Genomic DNA, 19,351 nt, shown 5'->3' on the forward strand with positions numbered 1-19,351 from the left:
TGTGATGTGTGTGTGTGTGTGTGTGTGTGTGTGGACCTGTCACTCTTAGTTGAGTGATGTTGATGTGAGCTGAAGTGGCATGACTGTGACTCTCTATGAGGGAGGTATGGCACAGAATCCAGACTGGTGTGTGTGTGTGTGTGTGTGTGTGTGTGTGTGTGTGTGTGTGTGTGTGTGTGTGTGTGTGTATGTGGATGCCTTGGCAGACATCAGATGAAGGGGTGTCATGCCTCCCAGACTCTCTCACACATACACACACAAACACAAACATCCATATCCAGCATGAATGGTCATTCAGCTCCAGCCAGCAGTATGAAAACAAGTCAAAGGGAGGAAGAGGAGGAGGAAAAGGGGGAGGATGAAGGATGGAGTCTTGGGCCAAAAGAAACATGGTGGGCTCGTCTGTCCTCCTCCCTGTCCTGATGAGCACCCCAGGCAAATATTCTGTGAATGAGAGCATATTTTAGGGGGCTACACTTCCCATTTTACCCTGTGAAGAAGGAGGAGCAGGAGAAAGAGGAGGAGGAGGTGGAGGAGGAGAAGTGACTCATCCATGATGTCATACAAGATGAACATATTAAATGAGTCTCAATGTGTAGTAGAGGACATGAATTTTGGCCTGCCTCTTGGTCTGGTACTTGTATAACTGTGCAACAAGGCTGGCTCTCAATCATTTCAACTTTTTAAATTGCCCCATTCATTTTGTAGCTTGTTTGTGTGGTCAAAGAAAAAAACGTCCAGAAAGCCTTTTAAAAATGCATAAAACATATGCTGAGGCATAAATGGATGTTGGCTAACAGAATGGTTTGAAAATTTAAGAAAAATACCTATTTGCATTCTTGCTCATATGCTAAATATGAAGCTAAAACTAGCAACACATTAGCTTAGCTAGCTCTAGCTAGCTAGAAAGCCTAAGCCAGCACAGAAAGACTTGAAATGGGCGAAAATTCCATCTACCAGTGCCTCAAAGTCTCCACATGTTATATCTTCTTTAGTCTTTGCAACCTCTACCTTGCAGTGCTGCCATGGTTTTGGGAATTCACTACATCTAGCTAAGATATAACCTAGCATTTAAGTTCCTATAAACCAAAACTGGTATAACATATTCATTTGTGAGCTTTAGAGGTTCTGGCAGGCAAATTTTGTTACATTCGGATGGACCTTTTCCCCATGCTTCCTGTCATGCTAAGCTAACAAAATGGGTGTTAGATGTAGCTTCTTATCTATTATATAGACAAGAGTGTTATTAATGTTCTCATTTAGTTAAAGTTTCCTTTAACTGCACAAACTCAGAGAAGCTAATAAGCTGTTTTCAGCACAGTTACAAAGTTAGTTAAAAAAAAAAAACAGCTATACTACTTTTATATTCACAGAACAAATTAAAAACTCCTCATGAAATATGAGGCCTCAAGCTTGTTTGAAATAGTTGTGCCTAAACACCTTATGACTTTTTTGTAGGTGCAGTCTCTCTCTCTCTCTCTCTCTCTCTCTCTCTCTCTCTCTCTCTCTCTCTCTACACTCTCTACTTTGTTTAACAGCTATATTGGTAACTAGGCTGACGTGTGTGGGACACGGAGCCTGGACATGTTCCCTTGATCTCTGGCTGCAAACCCACGATAATGAGGTGACTTCATGATCATTGAGGATTTATGCTCATTGGATATAACAGTTTTCAATTCAACAAATTATGAGCCCTGTACTTCTCAGTGTCCGCTCTGACATTTTCTCTATTTCTTCCGTTGCAGGGAAGCTGTTAAGTGAGAGGTCTTATGAAGTTTGCTGTGGGTGTGACAAGTACTCATAAGGGTTTAAATTACCTTTGAAGTGGCAGCTAATCACTGTGGTGAAGCAGTTTTGGCTCAGTGGCTACAGCTGCTTAACCAGAGGAGTCGATATGGCTGATGTATTTCCACAAGGCAGGGTGGCACAATAGGGTGTGAGAGTCTTTAAACATCAATGTTAAAAGGCAGCTTTTGTCTCTATTCCCTCAAACCAAAGAACCAAAGAGGGTTCAGCAAAAAGCAAGCACAGCTTCACTGCTGTGCTTGAACACAGGCTATGGAGCAAAAATGCAAATGAAGGCCATAAATCTCTCTCTATATGTATATATAATGCCTCCATGTATTGCAAAAGTTCACACAGAGCAAAAAGATTAGATTAGATATAGATTTAAATTTAAATGTTAGTCAGTTAGAGTGATGTGAATCATGGTCTGCAATATCAAAGTCATGAAATTTGAGCCCCTAACCATCTTCCCGGACCTCCTCCTGAAGAGGTTTTGTGACACTCTCCAGGGCTGAGATCCCAAGGGGCCAGTTGGAAGTCTTTGGCCGCTGTCACATTTTCTTCTGAGAAAATAGTCATTATTTGCATGACTGCAAGATGCTACTTGTCAGAAAACCGTAAGCATGGTTTGCTTAAAGCATTGCATCAAATGATTAATGCCATTGTTTTTTCTGGTATGGACAGTCTGAAAAAAAGGTCAGGCCTTCATTTAAGAGTCATCATCCCCAATTTCACATCAATTTATTTTAAAACTGCGCATCAAAAAAAAACATTACAGCATCAAAAGAAAACTCACAAGAGCAACATTAGGTTTTCTGACTCCATTAGAACCAATTAGACAACCCCACGCTGAGTGACAGCAGAGTTTGATAGTTCCCTGGGTGGAGACAGATGCTATCTGGCTCTTTCACTAAAGCAGCATGACCTTTAAACACACCAGTGTTTTACTGAAGGGGATCCCAGTCCCAGCAGAGTCCTTTATCTCTGATGTAAGACACGGTGGTGTCAAAGAGCCCGTTGTGATCCCCCTCAGGACCAGTAGGAGGTATTTTAATAGCTGTCTGACCCGTGGTGGCTCTAACCTGCTGCCATCCCTCTCACAGGGAAACTATTGTGCTTCATCAGAAGCACAGACAGCAGAGGAGACCTTAGAAATAAGTTAAGCAGTTCTTTTTTTTTCTGCTGCTCGTGCTGCATGATGTGCTATCAGCTGTCCAGAGGCTGAGATAATCATCTTCATTTATGTCCCCACACACTGTTCAATCTGCAGTGGTTTCACATGCAGGCTTTTATTAAGCACACTTTTTTTCTTTTTAGCCATTCTGATAGGTTTGATTTTCTTTGTCCTGTAAAACTGCTTTTTATGCTTCCTACTGAAGAGAACTGCGAGGACCATTAGTGTGGGCTGGGTGGTGTTGAGGGAGCTGCAGCACCCCCAGTTGACAAGAGGTGAAACATAAAGTGTGTGAATTGTTTGCTATTTTACCATAACTAATGGGCTATCTGAATATTTGAAGAGCACATTAAAATATGTTGAGATGTTTTCACCTCCAGTATGATGCAACAACATCATCATGTCAAATGTTGAAAACTGTTGACAGCATGTCATTATCCACAGTATAAGCCTGGTCAGTGACATTAAAAAATGCTGAAATCAACTCTTTTGGATTGTTGAAATCAATGGATTTGCATGTTTCACATGTTAATAATACAAATCTTTGAAGCATGGGAACTTGTCTTTTTGTGAGCAACTGAGCTAAAAAGCTTGTGAACTGACACAAGCTTCCTTTGGAGACCTGATTTTGTTTTCCTCTTCAATAAGTCATGATTGACCGCACAGTACAGATGGAAAGAACGAAGCTCAAAGACCTACTGTAACTGACGGCTCTGTCATTTTATAATCCTTCACAGCTTCTTTGATCCTGCTTCTGTAACATATGTTATATATTATAGCCTACAAACCATCACACAAATAAAACAATATCAGCCTTTTTTTTAAAGGTCCATCAAAATGGAATCCCCTACCCAAGGCTATAAGAGATGTAAGTTCTGTCAATGTGACAATTGAAAATGCATTTATTTGATCCATCTTATATTTTTATTGTGATGTTATCCTGTGTTTCATTTTTTTTTATATATCTTACTGTTGTAGGATGTTCTTGTTGTTTGTTGTTTATTTTGTTTGTTATTAATTTGATTGCTTGGCTTTTTTTTCTCTCTTTTTTTTAACACATTGTGCACTTGTCTCAATTTGCCTGTTTTGTTAAACCATCAGATCTTTGTGTCTGACCTTGAACAGCCACAGTACCTGGTTTCTTAATCTCTCAGTGATGGAGTGGACTGATATTGCATACTTAAAGTAGCCTACATGTTTAATATTCCAATATGAAGTTGCTCTTTTTTTATATTTGCTGCTATTTAGTTCTCGAAAGCAGTTCACCTAAAACGCTGCGTGTCTCTCGTTGGCTGCGCGCACTGAGGCGTCACCATCTGTCATCCAGCAGCAGAACTCCATGCGTGCGTCCTCCCCCGGTCTCCTCCCATTGTAAGAACAGCTGTAGACCGTGAACCGTGAAGTGTGGGTCTGACACGGATTACCTGGACACCGACTTCAAGTCCGGGTGGGCATCAACCGGCGAAAAACAGACAGGCGGCGCATCTTTCATTCGTTATTCTGAATAAAGCTTCTCCACGTTTCCCAGAACTTCAACCATGGCGACCCGGCTTTTTCACACTCTGCATTTATTATTGATTCTGGAGTCGAGCTGGGGTATACTCGTATCTGAGGATCTCGAGGAAGCCCTGCGTCAACGTGCCGATGTGCCACCGGCTTTGGATGAGCGCGTATTTGCGCATGAAAGCGCAAACCGGGACATGGTCTCCATCAACATGTTCAAAGTGTACGAGAAGTACAGTAAAGAGCCGCAGAGCCAGAGGGACGGAAACACCGTGAGAAGTTTTAAAGCAGTCCCGAGTGAGTGACCAAATGCGTTTTATTTTTTTTGTAATTATTATTGCTTTGGTTTGAGTGGGAGCCAAATACTGTACAATCATTACTCTCTGGTGTATACTGACTGAGCAATTTCTTCCAAAATTTTAATGATATATGAAAGAAAAAACATTTTTGAAAAGTAGGTTTATTTGTATTTCTGAAAGACAACTTTGTGTAATTCAAGTCATGATAATGGAACCAAAACCCAGCTGGTGGTCATAAACACAACAGAACTCCTAGAAAAGATAAAATGATTCATAAAGCAAATGAATATAGCAAAAGTAGAACGTTTTCTTATTTATCCTTAATTATACTTTTAAGTTCCTTATCCATGAAGAAAACAAGAGACTTATGTCATCTAACATGTTCTTAGTCTCATTTTTTAAGGTTAGGATTTCACATTTTAGGGCTTATTTTACTTCATGTTGTTGCAACATAAGATAAGATAATCCTTTCTCCATTTTATTGCATATCTTTATTTAACAAACAGAAAAAGGCAGAAAGTTCACATTAAACTTGAAAAGTCCAATCTTGTGTACAAAGCACATTGAAAAATAACTGATCTTGATTCATTTATCAGCATGACATCCTAAACATCCAAAAAGCAGGTGTTTTATCAATCGCACGGCAGTTCTCGCGCTTCCCTTTGGGCCAAACATCTTCACCTCTATGCTCCACCAGTGTTGTGATTTAGTGAACTGGGGGACTTTGTGTCTCCACTACTGTTAGTTATCCAGTAGCTTAACAGCCTAGGTGTTAGACAAGAGCCTATTATCACACTCAGACTCTGGCTGCACAGCAAAAAAGCCTCAGAGGAGCTCTTTCTCCTATAAGCATTTCCATATGCCTACGACAAACCTACTGGACCAATCCAATGTTTGTCTTTCAGGCTGTGGTGGAAGTGTGGGAGACAAGGTTAAACTTCTAGATTGCGATCAAGGATGAGGCTTTTGGTCATGCGTGAGGCAGGCACTTAAGCTTAATATTTTCCGTGCTGTTGCTTATGTCAGTCACATGTGTTGAGCAATATTTTCCCAAAGATATATTGGATGTTGTTAGTCAAACATGCCAGAATGAGATGATAGAGGAAGAAAAAGAAGAGAGGGGAAAGAGTTCAAGGCAGCAACTTGATCACTTTCGACAAAACATCTGTGTGGTTGAACCAGTGAGCACATCACTTTTTATGAAACCTTCTTTAAAGCCAATAGAAAAATTAGAAAAAAATTTGCAGAAATTTTTTTTTTTTTTTTTAACTTGAAGATGTTTTTCTACTCAACCATCTCATTATTCTTCTAATTTCTTTTTAAATTCCCCAGGAGTCTTGCATGGCAAAGATGTGTTCCAGTTCAACCTGTCTTCCATCCAAGAATCCGAGCTCATCCTCTTCGCCTCTTTTCATTTCCTCTACAAGCGGCCCCGCCACCAGCAACGGTCGTGGCGTTTTCGAAGGCCTCGCCACCCGTCCGGTGGCCTCCAGCATCCCTATCCTCCCTCTGCTCAGCTCCTCTTCCATGGATCGTCCCTGAACTCAGCTTTTGCAACACCACTGGGAAACATAACTCTGGCTCCTTTCAAGAAAGGCCCCTGGCAAACAAGGGATATAACGGCGATGCTGAAACATGCCAGGGATGTCAAAGAGCTTGTGGTCACTGTGGAGTTTAATATGGGGTTCGGGGCGGCTCCAGTGCAGCAGAGGAATTCTCACGGCCAAGAGCGCCTCTCTCCAGCCAACTTGCCGTACATCTTGGTATACGCTGATGATCAAGCCATAGATGAGCCAAACAGCGTGGCCAGGTCGCTCCAGCGCTATGGGTCCTTCTCTGTAGGGGAGGATGCATCCCCCTCAGCCTCAACCTCAAGGATCCGGAGGGAGCTTCATCTCCAGATCCAAACCAATGACATCCCAGAGGTCCATTACAGTACCCTGAAGAATCACGAACTGTGGCAGAACACATATTTCCCAGCAAAAGCCAAAGCAGCAGCAAAAGGAAGGAAGCAGGGTCAGGATAGCAGTGAGGGCCTGAGTAAGCCACAGGTGCTCAGCTTTGATGAGAGGACAATGAAAAAGGCGAGGAGGAGACAGTGGAGTGAGCCCAGGGTTTGCTCCAGGCGCTACCTCAGGGTGGACTTCGCTGACATTGGCTGGAGCGAATGGGTTCTGGCACCAAAGTCTTTTGATGCCTACTACTGCGCTGGGACCTGTGGATTCCCCATCCCTAAAGTGAGTCAGAGAAACTTTCAATTCAGAAAATAGGACAGCTAATCATGTATGCAGACCCTGCTCATATCTGAAGATCAAGCTACAAGTCTTGTAATATGCAATGCTTTTTCTGATTCGTTGTATTTTTAAATATGCTTTCTCTTACGGTGTGAATGGTGAACTGACAAAGTTCTGTATGTGACAGGTTCAGTCAACCTGGAACTGGGAAACTGGAATTTTAAAAGTACACAAAAATACATATGAGTTGATAAAGTTTTTACACCTTTTGGTGACTTTTGCATAAATCTTTTCAGACATTAGTTGCCATCTTTTTGGATTTCTGCCTTTATTTTTGCAGTTATAACAAAAGGTGTATTAGCATTAATCCCTTTCCCTACCATTCATTTTCTCAGGTGGTGCATCCTTCCAATCACGCCACCATTCAGAGCATTGTCAGAGCTGTGGGAATTGTTCCCGGTGTCCCTGAACCATGCTGTGTTCCCGAGAAGATGAGCACCCTCAGTGTCCTTTTCCTTGACCCACACAGGAATATGGTGCTAAAGGTTTATCCCGACATGTCTGTGGATACCTGTGCCTGCAGATAGGGCCCAGGGCCAACACACATAAATGATTATGAAGACGACGAACACGTGTACTCAGTGTACATCTAGGGGGCATTTCCATATCAAAGAGGACAGAAGTAATGAGGACAGCCGAGGACAAACTGACACAACTGGCGAGGATCTATTGCTTGAGTCTCCATTGAGAACTCTCTGCTGAATCTTGGACTAGTTTCTGTTATTATCAAACATTAACTCAACTCTTTCCCGCAGTTTTGCTAAATGTTTTTCTCCACACTGCCTTCATTTTTCTTCCATCATCCAAAAGCAGTTTTGAGAAATTCACTTAATAAAAACTTGTGTATGTAATAGACATTTTCTACATATTGACCAGCTGGATGTTAAAGTTAAGTATAAAACTCCTGCAAGTGGATTTCTGTCTTTGTCAATCCTTCATAAACCTTTTCTGCCCTTTTTCTGTACATTTTCACTTTTATAAAGTGGTTTTGGTTGTTTTATTTAGACAAGACTTGACTTTCTCTTGTCTTTGCCCGGACTCAGACCTGGTCTTGGAATTGGTTCCAACTTGACTAAGCTCAGTTTTTGGATTTCAAACAGTTTCTGAAACCCTCTGACATCAATATCTTCTACTGTTGTCCCCATCTTCAGGAATCTGCTGACTTTTGGACAAACTGCTCATTGACTCATAGACACAGGAGGGTATAAAGAACAGAGAGGCTGCATGACAGCACATTTACATCATATTAAATCACCAAATTAATCAATCATTGTCATGTAAATACTGTAGTTACTAATGTAAACTAAATGGTACTTATTCTTAAGTAATGTATCACACAGTGGCACATGTGATCATTGAACACCTCCCATATATTAGCAATAAATATTACTCATGCATGAGAGGTAATATCTTCTTTGAACTATATTTCAATATTCATTTGTTTTTATCTTGTACATAATTACACCTACTGAAATTTAATGTACTACAGTTCATTTCTGCTGCATGTTAACCACAGAGGGAAAACAGTACATTGCTGCCACCTGTTGTGCATTTTGGGAATGTTTAAAGGACTAAAACATTTTGAAGGAGGACATTTAAGTATATCCTGGCAACTGTTCTTTTTAATAGATAAATACTGTTTATCAAAGATTAGATGTACAGTTTGTAATAATAGTAGATTTCAGTAATGAGTAAAAGGGGGAAATGTGTCCAACCTTAGAACTGTATTTGAATAGTTATGTGATGTGTGGTTTAACAATTCATCATGTATGCCTGGTAAGCGAATAAAGTGAATTGTACATACGGTCAAAGATACTTGCTGACCTTTTTAGGTTTTATAAAAAGTATATAAAGCATTTACTTAGACATTATCTTACCATAACTTAATGTATGTCAATACCACACATATAGATGGATGGATAAAGCTGCCTCAGACTGCATATATTTTATTTAGAGTTGACTTGTTTTGTACACCCAACAAAAATGTAAACACAACACTTGTAATTTTTCACAAGTTGAATTAAAAGACTTTTATGTATACAAAAGATTTATTTCTCTCAGATCTTGAGCACAAATTTCTAAAATTCATGTTAGTGAATACTTCTCCTTTACCAAGATAACTTTATTATGCCACTTTGCAGGTGTGGCATATGAAGATGTTGATCAACAACATGAATAGGGTTACAGATGGGCATTTTTAGATACCCAACAAGAAGAATTAATCAAGTTGTTTATTGTGACCTGTAGAAAGTTTGCCTACACCTCTTTGAATGCTATGCAGCTAGCATTTCCTCAGAGCTCAGAGTAGACTATATTCATAAAGAGTAGAAAATAATCATAAAGCTCTGGAAGCTCTGAGTAAGAGATACTTCATCCCCACACAGAAGAGTATCTAACCAACTCTATCTTTTTCTGGCCACAATCCTGGTCAGGTCCTGACATTGCAAGCAAGTTCAGACAAACACTAGCTAGTAGTTAGTCCGTTTAATTGGTTTGCCAGGTAACCAGACAGAGTCCAGAGCTCATAAACACGACTCTATGACACAGGGTTAAAGGCAAGAATTGGCAGAAGTTAGTGCACAGAAAAGGTTGGTACACATGAAGACGATCCAAAACAGGGCAACAAATCCAAAATGGACATAATGCAAATGGTAGAGCCAGCAAAACTGGGCAGCAGAGATTAAAAACCACACACAAAAACCATATACAGCAATACAAAATGCCGGTCCACCTGACACAAGGTGCAAAGACAAACTAGCAACACAAAGGAAGAGCAGGACAGCTTAAATACATCAGGGAGATGAAACACAGGTGAAATCATTCAGGGCAGGGCATGTAATCAGAAGTGGCTGGAAAATAAACAAAGGTGGCAACTGACACTAATAATCAAGACAAACCATGGGAATATAAAAATAAAACAGGAAACGGAATACAATAGAGAGTCTAACCCTGACCATTTGACAATAATTACATTTTCCAGGTCATGTGCACTTCTGACATTTTGATTGATTGATTGATTGTGTACAAAGAAAAAAAGACTCATGGCCATTTTCAGGAGAGAGAGCTTTCAGGATTCATTACTATTCTTTTATTAAGTAATGATGAATATTTTAGTCAAAAATAGCATCCAGTTATCACAGCTTATATTAGGATGAACATTCCTAGGGGTTGGGCTCCTCTTTTTTCCCCTCTTATGGGCTGCCCTGAGTAATATGACCACAGTGCTTTCTCTGTGTAGTTTTGCCTCTTGTGTTTTTTTCCCCCCTTCTTCATTCCTACATTATTTGTTGCGTCCATTCCAGTGGATTCTGTCGCAACCTTTCATCACTGATTGACTCCATAGAAAGGAACTCTTAGAAGCTTGAAAAGGCCACAATGAAAGCATTTTCATGAAACCCTGCATGAACCAAGTACTGACGGACTGCATGGGTGAAAGACAGAAATTCCAAGATAGGTCGGACTCAGGCCAACGTCCCCAGACACATTGGCTTGAGGCTTGGGCCCAAACCCCTCACAAGAACAAGGGGTCTCATCATCAGGACAGGGTGTAGTGATGAACGCCATCACCATCATGTCTTTGTTCCATTTGCCAGTGTTGTGAAATAAGCTCTCATGCCTATCACATTTTATAGATTCCCACTATAAACCTATATCAGTTCATGAACATTTTCCCAAGTGTTGTTCATAATGCTCTACATCTGGTTGCTCTTCAGTTAGAAGACTGCTGATGTGCAAAGGAAGTGATTATACTATGCTTCCAGTTTGCTTGGAATAAATTTGGTAGTAGGTGATAACCGCCATGGATGAACAGAACACTAAAAGAGATACACCAGGATAAACTTCAGAACGGAACAGAAAATCCAAGGAGAAAATATATGAGAGTATCACTCGCACTGCTTGGTCAACAGGGTGATCTTTCAATAGACCGCTTTCAATTGACCAATTTCAATAGATTGATCCTTGCAATGACTCAGAACAGAGCTAAGTCAGAGCAAATTAAAATGTCTAATCATGAAATGTGATCAAGATAACTTAGGTTTGAATAGTTACTGAAAAGGAGAGGGAGGATGGCTGTCACTCTCGTGAACACACACAGATGCATTCAGAGCTTATTTTGTTCAGGTTTTCAGCTTGTCATGCTGCTGGCCATGTGAACATTGCAACACTGATGAGGAAAATGAAGCTCATTTCGCTATCTGGTATTTTGGTATCTGGTCTTGAAGCAACACCAGCTTCAAAGTCTAATTATCCATCTGGGAGAATAAATGTTTAGCAAATGTGTCATATGGCTGAACATTTGCTCTATTTTAAGCTATGTTTAGCTGGTTTTTAGCTCTATTTAGCGGCTGGCACCGATTCAAAATACAGAACTGATGAGTGGCAGCTGTGGTATTGACCATGAGTTATCTAAGGGTACCTGTTTTCTCATTGCAGTGGTTACACAAGAGTCTTGTGCTACAGGTTAAACAGTTTGTTTTTGTTTACAAATCTGGTGGTTGTATCTGCATGCTGATATTTCACCTTTTTGTTCTGGTCTCAGTATGTGGTCAGTTTGTCTTGTATCATCAGGTATTTTAAATTTAAATTCAGTAACTAGTAAGAGTAGAAGTAATTAATCTTCTTCTATTCAAATTTCAAGTCATTTTCTTTTTAATTCCGTGATATCTCGAATTACTATTTGCCTCAGGAGTTTTGCAGTGTGTACGGCACATGATATGTTGCATCTTTAGACCATTTCACTTCAAGCTGTGGTCAACAGCATCTGTTCAGCTCAGCTTACTACAGCGAATTTAAAATTTCTATTCCACTTGGCACACTGACACCTCCCCATGGAGCCACACACGCAATAATGGAGAAAGCACTTGCTAATGCTGCTTTAAAATAATGTGAATGTGACTTCAGTCTTTAATTGGTAATTGGTATTTGACCAGTGGGGTTATAGTGGGGTACAAATTAAATCCCTGGATACAAATGCCCAAAGTGTGTGAAATTAGATGCATGATTTTTAAGTTTCACTGACTAATTTAATAAGACAATTTTCTTGGAAACTGCAGAAACTGCACCATCTGTGTCTGTCAAATATGTTATCTTCCTCACTATCACCTTTGAAGGGATCAAGGGTAGTGGTTTTGATCCCATTTTAGTATCAAACAACTAGCCTGTAAGAAATATGTAGCATTGTAGGCAGTGGCTGTGTGTTGCTTTGTTTTCTTTTGTTCCAGCAGTTTCGTTATCAAGCTGGGAAAAGGGATTTTATGGAAATGTCTGCTTGTCAGTAACCTCACAGTTTCCAGTGACTCTCTCATTATCGCAGTCAAGTGTTTACAGTGTCTTCATTAGCAGCCAGCTCTCCAATGATAACAAAGCTGAAAAGAAGGAACCAATGATGGTGATAAGCATGGCCAAGCTGCTATTTTGGTTGACACAAGTCCCCCTGTTTACTCTGGGAGCATGGGAGCGGACATCACGACTGTGGTCCTTGCATTGGGGATCTCCATTTTCAAACCTTGCCATCGGAAAGTCTGTTTTCAAGACGGGAAGAAGGTAAAGTTTGTGCCAGCTCAGTGACTTAGAGAGAATCTAATTTCAAAATGCAGAGCTCCAGATCATTCCTGTTCCAGGTGTGTTTGAGTCTGGTGGTTTCCATTGGCTCCTGCACCTGTAAACCTCTCAATAATGACATCCAGAGTGAGGACTCTGAGGGACTCTACACTCAGCTGTCAGAGGAGGACCTTCTGGAGGAGGAAGACACCGACTCCAGGATGGAGGACCTTCTGGGGACCATGAAGGAGGGCTTTCTGAGGAAACTCAACCTGTCGGATGTTCCCCAGGAGCACAGCAAGATCTACCCTCCTCAGTTTATGATGGAGCTTTATGACAAGTACGCCTCAGACAGCTCAGCAATCCCTCAGTCTGATGTCATACGAAGCTTCACTGTCCAAGGTACATGAATTGGGTACAACTTTGCAATGTAAAAAGTATGATTGTGCAATAATGATCTGTCAAGCTCATGGGAGGGAGATACTACCTGTTAATAAAGATAGTTTTAACCTTAGGGGCTTTTTTTCCTAAGTCAGCCCTGTACTCACAGACTGTTGTGACAGATTTGAATATCTGGAAATCCCTACCTGCCAAAAAATTATGTTGTTTATATAGCTGATCACCAAAGCCACACAAAATCAAGCTGAATAATCCGCGTTAGCATTTTCATTGCACTTGTTTATTAGTTCAGTCCCAGCTTTTCATGTGAATTTTACATTACATAAAGGGACTAAACCAGTGTTCTCAAACTTTTAAGGCCTGTGACCCATTTAAGAGGAATCATTGTCTAATTGCAACCCCTCATTAATGTGACCAAAGTTAATCTTTTACTTTTTCACCTTATTTTTTTTCATAATTTGTTGGGAATATTGCAAAAATTAGGAAACATTTTTGTGTAGCACAATCAACCTTTTTTAACCCTCATGCTAGGAATCACTTTTTTGTTTGTTTGTTCGCTTGTTTGGTTGTTTTGGAAGCAGTAATTAGGCTATCACGGGGCAATAAATTACTGTAATACAGCTATTCATTAAAAGAAATGCTCTGGGATTATTAAACTTTTTAAAGTGCTGCCAGCTGCTAGCTGACACGCTGTTGAGTCTTCTAACAATACTAGGGAAAATGTTGATAAATTTCCTCTGTTCAACATGATATCTGTCCCTTTACAACATTCCACATGTGGGAAGACCCATTGTCCAGTTAAGTTTATGTTTCACTCAAAGTGGAAGCTAGAAAGCTAAGCTAACTTGCTGGAATGTGAAAGCTAGTTAGCGTAAATTGCTGATGTCAGCACTAAATTCCTTTAATGGTAATCAAACTTCTGATCAAATAAGTACAAGTTGAAATAAACACTAAGATTAAATAAAAAAATAAGTTCAGTCTCAGTTTGATCATCATTTGATCAGTTTGACAACAGTACAAAAATCAGCTGCTGTTTCAATTAAACCCTTTGACCTCTTTGTATCTCTTTAACAGACATCACTCATTCTGTGACAAATGGCACAAAGTCAAAGCACAGACTACAATTCAATGTCAGCATCCCCAACCATGAAAAGATCACTACTGCCGAACTACAGCTCTTCTTCCTCCCAGATCCCAATTTAGGATTCACCTCCCACAGTTTCAAGACCACTGTCAAAGTCTATGAAGTGGATTACAACAATTTCACATCCACCACCCAGCTACTGCTTGGCAAAGAAGTGACAGGCTCGCAGAGCATGTGGGAGACATTGGATGTGACTACAGCTATTCAGAGCTGGATCAGATCGGGCTATGAAGCAACTGTTTTTGATATAGTGGTGGATAGGAAGGACTGTGAGGCTTCTAAAGGTGGAGGAGAAAGACCAGGCTGTTTAAATATGAGCGTGACTGTGGGAGATAACACTTCAGCAGCTTTGATAGTCTTCTCAGATGACCTGGGTAGTAGGAGGAGGGAGGCAAAAAAAGAACTAAGAGAGATGATCCTCCATGAAGAAGAAACAATCTTACACTCAGGCGCTGATTGGAATAGACGGGAACAGTTTCCAAACGAGATCCCGGAGGCTCAGCATCCACGGAGAAAGAAAAGAAAGGCAGAGAGGGAATACTGCCGACGGACCTCTCTCAAAGTCAACTTTAAAGACATCGGCTGGGACAGCTGGATTGTGGCACCCCCAGAATACGACGCCTTCGAATGTCGAGGCATGTGTTACCACCCACTGACAGACGAATCAACCCCGTCAAAACACGCCCTCATCCAGACGCTGATCAACATCAGGGACCCCAAGAGGGCCAATATGGCATGCTGCGTTCCCATCAAACTGGACCCCATCACAGTCATGTATCAGGAGAATGGACGCCTCACTATAAGATACCTTTATGAAGAGATGAAGGTAGCAGAGTGTGGCTGCAGGTAGTCAGAGAGAATTGGTTTGCTCTGGTGGTAGCACAAGTGATTATGGTTCTGATGCTGCATTTCATTCAAGTCAGTCAGAGTTTATGCCCTCTGTTGGTCCAGTAGCCCAGGTTTAAGAAGAAACATCGGTGCTTCCAATTATCTACCAAAAGTGGCTACCTGGGTAGCCACTACCTACCTATTCCTCCACCTGCAGCTCTGTGAGGCTGTACTTTGGCAGAACAGTGCTTTAAGCTAAACATCAGCATCAAACTAAAGAAGTCCTGGTGATGGCACTATATGAAAGGTCAGGGGATCAAAGATTAAAATTCATCCTCTGGACCCTATAGCAAATTCAAATGCAATTCATCCAATAGCTGATTTTTTCGTTTGTTTTGTTTTTTGAGTTTTTTCAATCAAGATGGTGCTAAGTCAGGATCAGGATCAAGTCAGTAAGATTCATCCTCTGGGCACTATGAATATACAAAACTTCTTGGTAACTCATTTAGAACTTGTTGAGATATTTCAAACTGATCCAAAGTGGTAGATGGATTGACAGACCTGCCAAGGGATCAACATTGCTATCCACAAAGCCATGCCACTTACATGGCTAAGAATATGATAATGTTCATGCAGTGCTGAAATTAAATGAGCTGTACGTACATTTGACACTGTAGCCTTTCTGCCATTTCTTCAATTTTATTGTCGACAAAATCTGAAACACAAAAATGGTGATATGTCTGAAATGCAGCATGATAATAAAGTTGTTTTTTTTTTTAGCCTTTTCAGCACATTCTCTCTCCCAGTTCATCAGATCCAATAGCCTGGTCAGTATCCCTTTGCTTCAAAGTGTAACACTATAGGTAGCCCTCTAGCATCATTTCTGGAGGTATCTGTCAAGTGTTGGAGTACGGAGAGTCTGAGTCAAGATGTGGCTGGGTGTTTGGATGGGTGAAACACAGAACTTTCCTGCAGGAGACCAGCGATAGAGTCCCAAATTTAACCAAATGCTAGCTCCTTTGTTTTTAACTTGTGTTATGTTGTGTAAGTTATATATGTACACAATGTAAGTTACATAACATATGAAAACAGATTTTATTTTGAAAGGCTAATTGGATGTTAGATATTTATTATTGCTAACTTGATGATTGAGCACTGCATGTGAAAAAGTGAAGCTAGAGTCAGAAGGGCATTTTTATGAAGCTTGAATCTTAAGGCCATGACGAGTTGGGAGTGAGAATGTGTTGGCATTTCACATATTAATACCAATAAGCAGACAACCAAAGAAAAGATACATCTTTATTTGTATTTAATATTGATTATACTGTATGTACATAAAAAGCTTTCTACTGCTTGATCTTGTGTCTTTCAAAAGAAAAAAAAAACAGAAATAGTATGTAGTAGTATTTGTATGTAGTAAGTAATGTGAAATGGAACAAAAAGTATGTAAAATTAAAAGGTAAGATCAAATATAAGAAAGTCCATACGTTTTTTGGTTAATGGACATTTTTAATTACTACTACAACTACTATAAATGATATATTTATTGTTTGTGAGATTTTAAAAATTCTTTCTAAAGCAGGTCTATCAGTAATTGGAAGTTTTTTAAAGAAATTAATTTACCTGTATGCATTAATAGAGTATCATTTAATATATATAGGCTGATATTCTTTTAATAAAATAATCCAGAGTTTATCCCTGCAGTCTACCAAATCTATAATAAAGCTGCTAACTAAAAAAAACTCAAACTATCTAGCTTTTACTTCAGAATTTATTGTACTTTATTGTGTCTCAAGATGTCAACATTTTGTTTCTGAGGCTTCTGTACCCTGAAAAGTAATAAAACCTTGTCACAAAATGAAATTCAATTGTAAATAGTCATCTTGTCTTTTGGAACTTTCTGGCATTGTCTTTTTCTGTCCAATTTTTATTTTCTTTGACTTCAGGTGGTGACTATAGTGTCCTAACTGGCCAATCAGTGAAACAATTGACATCTTCTATCTGCAGCTTCTATCAGTATTCCCTTCTCATAAGCCTATTTACTGAGGCCTTCTAAGCCTTCTTCTTGTTTCAGGTTCACCAATTTCACCCAAAAAAAGAGAATTTACTAAACATTCTATGAGAACCTTTCATTTACAATCTCTGATTGTATGTGGAGGTTTCTTGTCATAACAAACATTTATCATGTTAATATGAAAAGTCTGTTTTAAAGATATATGTTGATGCTGTGAAATAATGATACAATATGAAAACAGATTTACTAGCTGCGATTTTTTTGACTTTGTACGTAACCTACATTCATCACTGACTTTTTGATTCTTGCTTAAGTTCTGGTACAGCGGCTTATATTATTGTCCATGGGTATGAATGTGTTTGCATGTTTATATGTGTATATTTGTTGATGTAATGGATTATGAGATTGGGGATCAGATCAGAGTCCATCTGCGCTTACTTACTGATGTCTCTTTGCAATTCACTTCACTACAACAGACATTTTTAACATAACACATTGTGAAAGCACAGTTGTCACTAAATAACATAAAGCAAACAACATTATTAACGAAACCTGGCAAATGTAATTTAATATCAAATTTATGATTATTCATGTGACTTTGCTAATGTTGAAGGTCCAGGCTGCAGCCAGTGGGAGACAGTTTTTTTCTGAGAGGACCATTATCCTTTACAGAATGACAGGATTACAGGCAGCAAGAGACAGACACTTGAAATCACTTGACCTGAGTTTTTATTTATTTTGAACAAAAATATACAATGGAAGGCTGCTTCTTTGGCAAGACATGATCCAAAAGCCATAAAAAATCCCATTGCTTTTACCTTAACGCTGAAATATCCATATATGTTTAAGAAAATTAAAAAGATGTTAAATCTTTTGAAAGGCAAAGACATTACACCCAGCAGCAGTAGGGGGCAGTTTTGCATCCTCTTGCTCATCAAATGACACTGAAAACAGCTGTGGGTCATTGTATCCCTTCAACAGTGACTGTGAGCCAACAATAAATGGTCAAATGACTTTAAAGCAGATAATATTGTGTTAAAGTTGGTGCAGATGAACTCACATGTCCTATAGAGACCGTGAGTGCTTGTTCATGACTGACCTTTTCCATGATCCCTTAATGCATTCATGCTTCAAGGAGTCTGGTAGCTTCAGATAATTTCCAGCACAGCTCCACCCGCCTCAACATGAACAGCCTAATTAACAGCTGAATACACCTGTGTGACTGTGAAAGGCTTTTAATAAACCTTCCTTTTTTTACCCAACTTCTACCTGCAGCTGAAAATGCCCATCATCCATTTCAAATGTTTCCAGGGCCAAACACAACATTTTGGTGTTATTGTACATAATAAATTCCATAATATTATTCTGCACTTAGTATGAAAAGATACTTGATACTTAATATTTATGTCTCTGGTGAAATACTGAAAATGGCTACTGACCTTTTGTATTGTAGCTTTTAAAAATAACTAATACCACATGGAGCAAAATTTTAATGTTATAGGCTACTGTTCCTTTAACCTTGCAACTTTGTCATTGTAATGTATATTTTCTAAAATGTGAAAAGTTATGAATGTTGTCTCTGTGCGTGTTACTACATACTTTAAATCTGTATATCTGTGAATAACCTTACAACATGACATATTATAACTGTAGTACGTGTTAGAGGCTTCTCACTTTGTCAAATCCAGAAAAGTACATGAAAGATATCCCTTGAATTTTGTGCTCAAAAATAAACTAATTCTAGTCAAATGTTGTCATCTTAAGTGTGTGCGTGTCAGCTTTGTAAATATTTGAAGTCAGTGACACATCCTTATCAGAGCTGAAATGTCTGTCACAAGACCAATAGGGGACAAGGTCATGTAGACACTTGCACGTTCTTCCTGGGTAATCCAAAATTTCTCTTGTCTCAAAATAGCACCAATAACAACTACCAGTAATAAAAAGAAAAAGGCAAGAAAATAATTGGCTCAGTTGAGCACAATAGACTGTAAGCACAAAACTGACAAATTGTTACCTTAGAGTTGATATGGCTAATGTGTTAGCAAACACAGCAAAGACTTATTTACATTAAAATTGTATTGCTGTATTTGTATTGCCACTGCTGTTCCTCTGACACACAATGGCAAAGTATGACTAATTACTGTTTTCAAAAGTCTGGATTGGTGCCCTGGGAATTGGTAAAGAAGGATTATATTATGTAAGGCTTGAGACAGTATTAGTTGGTTAAGACGTCAGGATTAGCTTAGCACTGTCTAGCATTTGAATGACCATAATAATGAGCTGGAAAATAGCACTTCAGCATATATAGAGTTTGAATCAAATGAAAGAATGAAAAATTGTCAACTTGGCATTGGCCATTATTCACATGGA

General features: G+C 39.4%; 2 protein-coding genes across 2 annotated transcripts; both read left to right on the forward strand.

Moving 5' to 3' along the window:
• The first annotated feature begins 4,318 nt into the window (after positions 1–4,318).
• On the forward strand, positions 4,319–8,866 carry gdf10b (growth differentiation factor 10b). Its single transcript, XM_046377897.1, has 3 exons — positions 4,319–4,759; positions 6,094–6,998; positions 7,391–8,866. The coding sequence occupies exons 1-3, from the start codon at positions 4,498–4,500 to the stop codon at positions 7,580–7,582; spliced, it is 1,359 nt and encodes a 452-aa protein (XP_046233853.1). The 5' UTR covers positions 4,319–4,497; the 3' UTR covers positions 7,583–8,866.
• A 3,412-nt stretch (positions 8,867–12,278) lies between these two features.
• On the forward strand, positions 12,279–15,227 carry gdf2 (growth differentiation factor 2). The gene is made up of 2 exons (XM_046377898.1): positions 12,279–12,998; positions 14,070–15,227. The coding sequence occupies exons 1-2, from the start codon at positions 12,647–12,649 to the stop codon at positions 14,987–14,989; spliced, it is 1,272 nt and encodes a 423-aa protein (XP_046233854.1). The 5' UTR covers positions 12,279–12,646; the 3' UTR covers positions 14,990–15,227.
• The last annotated feature ends 4,124 nt before the right edge of the window (positions 15,228–19,351 follow it).

This window comes from Scatophagus argus, chromosome 21 (genome assembly GCF_020382885.2).
Source record: "Scatophagus argus isolate fScaArg1 chromosome 21, fScaArg1.pri, whole genome shotgun sequence".
NCBI classification, from domain to species: Eukaryota; Metazoa; Chordata; class Actinopteri; family Scatophagidae; genus Scatophagus; species Scatophagus argus.